General features: G+C 42.3%; 1 protein-coding gene across 1 annotated transcript in view; it reads right to left on the bottom strand.

Moving 5' to 3' along the window:
• The window catches only part of LOC114572913 (centrosomal protein of 170 kDa protein B-like), a 49,671-nt gene extending 47,924 nt beyond the window's left edge, over positions 1 to 1,747 (bottom strand). Inside the window, 2 exon segments of the mRNA XM_028604692.1 lie at positions 389 to 478; positions 1,643 to 1,747. Of these exon segments, the coding sequence (XP_028460493.1) occupies positions 389 to 478; positions 1,643 to 1,747 (195 nt within the window).
• Positions 1,748 to 7,500: the final 5,753 nt, after the last annotated feature.

The raw sequence follows: 7,500 nt of genomic DNA, 5'->3' as shown, positions 1-7,500 counted from the left end.
GTGTGTGTGTGTGTTGAGGCTGCTGCCCAGGTCTTTGACCAGGTGTAGTGTGTAGTGTGTAGTGTGTGTGTGTGTGTTACCCCGTTGAGGCTGCCCAGGTCTTTGACCAGGTGTAGTGTGTAGGTGTAGTGTGTAGTGTGTAGTGTGTAGTGTGTGTGTTACCCCGTTGAGGCTGCCCAGGTCTTTGACCAGGTGTAGTGTGTAGTGTGTAGTGTGTAGTGTGTAGTGTGTGTGTGTGTTACCCCGTTGAGGCTGCCCAGGTCTTTGACCAGGTGTAGTGTGTAGTGTGTAGTGTGTAGTGTGTGTGTGTTACCCGTTGAGGCTGCCCAGGTCTTTGACCAGGTGTAGTGTGTAGTGTGTAGTGTGTAGTGTGTAGTGTGTGTGTTACCCCGTTGAGGCTGCCCAGGTCTTTGACCAGGTGTTCGTCAGTGGTTGGGTTGTAGTTGATGACAGCGTGCTGTTTGTCCACGCTGCGAGACTGAGAGACGGAGACAAGAGACCACCTTTAAACATCACACCGCTGCAACAAACACACATTACATATTTCATATGAAAAGTGTGAAAGTGATAAAAGCCCAAAATTCTGCCCAATCAGAAGCCAGGTCCTGGACTCTGTGGTGATGATGCTCGCTTTCAATGCTTCTGACTCTTTCTTTCCCTCTACATATAAAATGATCTTTATCATGAGATGTGTTTATTTTATATCTACAGAACAGGTCAAAAGTTTGGACACACCTTCTCATTCAATGTGTTTCCTTTTTATTTTCATGACTATTTACATTGTAGATTCTCACTGAAGGCATCAAAACTATGAATGAACACATATGGAATTATGTACTTAACAAAAAAGTGTGAAATAACTGAAAACATGTCTTATATTTTAGATTCTTCAAAGTAGCCACCCTTTGCTTTTTTATTAATAAGGGAAATAATTCCACTAATTAACCCTGACAAAGCACACCTGTGAAGGTAAAACCATTTCAGGTGACTACCTCATGAAGCTCATTGAGAGAACACCAAGGGTTTGCAGAGTTATCAAAAAAAGCAAAGGGTGGCTACTTTGAAGAATCTAAAATATAAGACATGTTTTCAGTTATTTCACACTTTTTTGTTAAGTACATAATTCCATATGTGTTCATTCATAGTTTTGATGCCTTCAGTGAGAATCTACAATGTAAATAGTCATGAAAATAAAAAGGAAACACATTGAATGAGAAGGTGGGTCCAAACTTTTGGCCTGTACTGTGTGTATATTTCATGATTCTCGTTTGGTCTCACCTGCAGCTAGGGCTGTGTGCAATCAATTGAAATGTAATTGTGATTATGATTTTGGCTCCCAATTATCACAAAAACTGTATAATCGAGAAAAACTATCATTTAGCTCATTACATTTTGCAGTAAACTCTAATTTTCTCTTGTGTTCTGAATGAAAAAATAAAATTTAGTATTAAGTATTAAGGTAAATTTCACAGTTGTATGTGTTTTTACTGTTGATTTATAGAACTTTTTCCACTGTTTTTTTAAGTTCAATAATTGCAACATCATTCCAGAAGTCAACGAGTAATCGTGTTAAATTATCGCAATTTCAACATTGACCAAAATAATGGTGAATATATTTCTTTCCATAATGGAGCAGCCCTACCTGCAGCATGAGCTCGCAGTCCTCTCGGCCCACGAAGATCATCTCTTTGGGGAGGCGGTGCCGAGTCCCCGAGCTGCTCACCAGGAACCAGGAAGTCACACTCATCTTCACAGGCCTGCTGGGAAACCCCAGAGCATCCTGGGAAAGGGAGACAGACAGGGGAGAGGGGTGAAGGACATGAGCCTACTTCTTTTAGTTTTTTAGTTTTAGTTTAGACTTTTATTTGTCCCCGTAGGGCAATTGGTTCTGGAGCAAGACATAAACACAGGACAGTACTATACTGTACTATAAAGTACTATACGACGTTCTGCTGTACGTACAGATGTTCTGCTGTACGTACAGATGTTCTGCTGTACATACAGATGTTCTGCCGTACATACAGATGTTCTGCCGTACATACAGATGTTCTGCTGTACATACAGATGTTCATACAGACGTTCTGCCGTACAGATGTTCTGCTGTACATACAGACGTTCTGCTGTACATACAGATGTTCAGATGCCCGTATTACAGATGTTCTGCCGTACATACAGATGTTCTGCCGTACATACAGATGTTCTGCTGTACTTACAGATGTTCTGCTGTACTTACAGATGTTCTGCTGTACATACAGACGTTCTGCTGTACATACAGACACTTACAGATGTTCTGCTGTACATACAGATGTTCTGCCGTACTTACAGATGTTCTGCCGTACTTACAGATGTTCTGCTGTACATACAGATGTTCTGCTGTACATACAGACGTTCTGCCGTACATACAGATGTTCTGCTGTACATACAGACGTTCTGCTGTACATACAGATGTTCTGCCGTATTTTACAGATGTTCTGCTGTACATACAGGCGTGCCACAGATGTTCTGCTGTACATACAGATGTTCTGCCGTACTTACAGATGTTCTGCTGTACATACAGATGTTCTGCTGTACATACAGATGTTCTGCTGTACATACAGACGTTCTGCTGTACATACAGATGTTCTGCTGTACATACAGATGTTCTGCTGTACATACAGATGTTCTGCCGTATTTTACAGACAGATGTTACAGATGTTCTGCCGTACATACAGACGTTCTGCCGTACATACAGATGTTCTGCTGTACATACAGATGTTCTGCCGTACTTACAGATGTTCTGCTGTACATACAGATGTTCTGCTGTACATACAGATGTTCTGCTGTACATACAGATGTTCTACAGATGTTCTGCCGTACATACAGACGTTCTGCCGTACATACAGATGTTCTGCCGTATTTTACAGATGTTCTGCTGTATTTACAGATGTTCTGCTGTACATACAGACGTTTCAGATGTTCATACAGATACAGATGTTTCAGATGTTCTGTACATACAGACGTTCTGCCGTACATACAGATGTTCTGCTGTACATACAGATGTTCTGCCGTGCTTACAGATGTTTCTACATACAGATGTTCTGCTATACATACAGATGTTCTGCCGTACTTACAGACAGATGTTCTGCTGTACATACAGATGATGTTCTGCCATTACATACAGACGTTCTGCCGTACATACAGATGTTCTGCCGTACATACAGTACTTACAGATGTTCTGCTGTACATACAGATGTTTCAGATGTTCTGTACATACAGATGTTCTGCCGTATTTACAGATGTTCTACAGATGTTCTGCTGTACATACAGATGTTCTGCTGTACATACAGACGTTCTACAGATGTTACAGTACATACAGATGTTCTACAGATGTTCTGCCGTACATACAGATGTTGCTGTACTTACAGATGTTCTGCTGTACTTACAGATGTTCTGCTGTACATACAGACGTTCTGCTGTACATACAGATGTTCTGCCGTACTTACAGATGTTCTGCTGTACATACAGATGTTCTGCCGTACATACAGATGTTCTGCCGTACTTACAGATGTTCTGCTGTACATACAGATGTTCTGCTGTACATACAGATGTTCTGCTGTACATACAGATGTTCTGCCGTTTTACAGATGTTCTGCCGTTTACAGATGTTCTGCCGCATTTACAGATGTTCTACAGATGTTCTGCCCGTACATACAGATGTTCTGCTGTACATACAGATGTTCATACAGATGTTCTGCCGTGCTTACAGATGTTCTGCTGTACATACAGATGTACAGATGTTCTGCCGTACATACAGATGTTCTGCTGTACATACAGACGTTCTGCTGTACATACAGATGTTCTGCATGTACATACAGATGTTCTGCTGTACATACAGATGTACATACAGATGTTCTGCCGCATTTACAGATGTTCTGCTGTACATACAGATGTTCTACAGATGTTCTGCCGTACATACAGATGTTCTGCCGTACATACAGATGTTCTACAGATGTTCTGCTGTACATACAGATGTTCTGCCGTACGTACAGATGTTCTACAGATGTTCTGCTGTACATACAGATGTTCTGCTGTACATACAGACGTTCTACAGATGTTCTGCCGTACATACAGATGTTCTACAGATGTTCTGTCTCTGTCCCTGGAGGTGTGTGTTTCTCTGACGGTAAATCTCAGCTGGATGTCTCTCTTCAGAAGGTTGACCAGCTCAGCGCGGAGCTTTTACAACCTTGATTTCTGATGTTTTGGGTGTTTTCTTTTGTCTCTTTTTGGAGGTTAGTGTCTGGCTGAAGTAATAATAATAATAATAATAATAATAATAATAATAATAATAATAATAACCCATAAACAACGGGTCATCTTTCCCAGCTCCACTCTATCTTCACTATATGGTCACTTCTCGCTCCAAACAGCTAAATGCCAAACTTGAGGCTTCCAAACGTCTGTGTGATGTTATTAAGAAACCCACGCAACAGCACACACACACACACACACACACACACGTACGTACACACACACACACACACACACACACACACACACACACACACACACACACACACACACACACACACACACACACACACACACACAGCTCTGACTACCTCACCTTATTATCTTATTTCCCTTACGCAGTTGTTTGAAAATTTTAATTAGAGGTGAATCTTCACTGATCTCCCGATACGATTAAGATTATCATGTCAGCAATTCCATATCTCGATGAGTCAAATCCATGTTTCTATTAAAGCCATGTAGGATATTTAATCATGTTTCTATTAAAGCCATGTAGGATATTTAATCATGTTTAAAGCCATGTAGGATATTTAAATGTTTCCATGTAGGATATTTAATCATGTTTCTATTAAAGCCATGTAGGATATTTAATCATGTTTCTATTAAAGCCATGTAGGATATTTAATCATGTTTCTATTAAAGCCATGTAGGAGATTTAATCTATTAAAGCCATGTAGGATATTTAATTTCTATTAAAGCCATGTAGGATATTTAATCATGTTTCTATTAAAGCCATGTAGGAGATTTAATTCCTAACTTTTCAAGCTTCAAAAACCAAACCTTCTGCAGAGCTCTAATACTAAATAAGTTCACACCGAGACTGTTTAGTAGGCCACTTAGACCAGAGCCTTGAGGCCCTTGAGCAGCACTGACACATGGCTCCGTCCCTCTGGAGGACCCCCCAAACTCAAAACCTCTCTTTTCTCCAAACTAGGGCTGTCCTCGACTAAAGAACTTAGTCCACTAACACTTATAGGATTTAGTCGACTAATTGATTAGTTGATTTAATTGACAGAGCTGTGCTCTTTGAGAGGTGGTTAAGACTAGAAAAGCACAATATAAATGTAGTTAATTAACCATCTGTAAAACTGAGTTTCTCCACAATTAATCCTGCAAAAGCACCACTTTAAATCTTGTGTTTACCATAAATGTGCTCAGAGGTTTCTTGGAAATGAGTAATTAAGCATGAATAAGCATAAAAAATGACTAATCGACTAAAGAAATCTTAGTCGACTAAGACCAAAACTACCGATTAGTCGACTGATCGACTAAGAGGTGGCAGCCCTACTCCAAACATTAGGGACCATCGTTAGGACTGCCTCGAGCTTTGGTTTTTACCCTTCTACCACTTTTCATTTCTTTGTTAAGTACCTACAGTATATATCCGCAATGATGTGAATGTATTTTTAAATCCTAACTTTTGTCCAAATCCACTTTTTCTAGTCTGAGGGCAGATAAAAGTGTCTGTGTTTAGGGAGCCTGGTCCTAAAGGGTTGTCCTTAGTGTCTTCATTAATCAGAGGTGTGTTTCGGACATAACATGCAATCAACCAATCAGAGATCAGCTCCCATTCCCTTTAAAAGCCAGGCGCATTTGATCAACCAATCAGAGATCAGCTCCCATTCCCTTTAAAAGCCAGGCACATTTGATCAACCAATCAGAGATCATCTCCCATTCCCTTTAAAAGCCAGGCGCGTTTGGACCTTGGAGCATTGCTGTTATGATGGAGGATTTAAACCCTAATATTATTATTAGTAATCTTCTGCATGTGTGTTTGTGTGTTTGTGTGTGTGTGTGTGTGTGTGTGTGTGTGTGTCCCTGTGTGTGTAACAAGCATAGTGTGCACGCGCTGTGCACGAGCCTAGGAGCATTTTGCTAATACTCTGTTAAAATAACAATGAAATGCTGCGTTATTGACTTTAGACCAGGTTTTTGTTGGTCAATGGTGAGATCACTTTCTGCTGCCTCAAGATGCCATCAATACTCCCAGAATGCACCTGAACACACCTCCCTATAAGACCAGCACGCCCAGAATGCACCTGAACACACCTCCCTGTAAGACCAGCACGCCCAGAATGCACCTGAACACACCTCCCTGTAAGACCAGCACGCCCAGAATGCACCTGAACACACCTCCCTGTAAGACCAGCACACCCAGAATGCACCTGAACACACCTCCCTGTAAGACCAGCACACCCAGAAATGAACACACCTCCCTGAACACCACCTCCCAGAATGCACCTGAACAAGACCAGCACACCCAGAATGCACCTGAACACACCTCCCTGTAAGACCAGCACACCCAGAATGCACCTGAACACACCTCCCTGTAAGACCAGCACGCCCAGAATGCACCTGAACACACCTCCTGTAAGACCAGCATACCCAGAATGCACCTGAACACACCTCCTGTAAGACCAGCATACCCAGAATGCACCTGAACACACCCTCCCTGTAAGACCAGCACGCCCAGAATGCACCTGAACACACCTCCCTGTAAGACCAGCACACCCAGAATGCACCTGAACACACCTCCCTGTAAGACCAGCATGCACCTGAACACACCTCCCTGTAAGACTAGCATACCCAGAATGCACCTGAACACACCTCCCTGTAAGACCAGCATACCCAGAATGCACCTGAACACACCTCCCTGTAAGACCAGAATGCACCTGAACACACCTCCCTGTAAGACCAGCATACCCAGAATGCACCTGAACACACCTCCCTGTAAGACCAGAATGCACCTGAACACACCTCCCAGTAAGACCAGAATGCACCTGAACACACCTCCCTGTAAGACCAGAATGCACCTGAACACACCAGGATAGGACCCTGAGTCTTATGGTGATATTGCAATTGAAATAAAATAAAATTGAATTGAAATGGACACGCTGCTACTGGCCAGGCGTCGAGCTTAAGCAAGCTAACCCGATGTGTTCAGGTCCTATCCCCTGACCAACTGGCTAGTCTAAATCTAGCCACTGGAGGTCAATGCCCAACCCTAACCAATCAGGCTGCTCCGTAGGGCGGGACTAGTCTAGAAGTTCCATCATAACGCGTCTGTGTGTGAGACACATTTCATCCTCGGTCTGTTTCTACATCTCCACGTTTTAGAGGCTGAACACGGCTTCTTCTTTCAGGAAACACTGATGTTTCTACACGTTGGCTGTTTGTGTCTGCAGATTCCTCCTAAAGACACAAGTTAGC

This window comes from Perca flavescens, chromosome 18, assembly GCF_004354835.1.
Source record: "Perca flavescens isolate YP-PL-M2 chromosome 18, PFLA_1.0, whole genome shotgun sequence".
Lineage (NCBI taxonomy): Eukaryota > Metazoa > Chordata > Actinopteri > Perciformes > Percidae > Perca > Perca flavescens.
The sequence above is the reverse complement of the archived record's forward strand: the minus strand, read 5'-3'. Positions and strand labels throughout refer to the sequence as shown.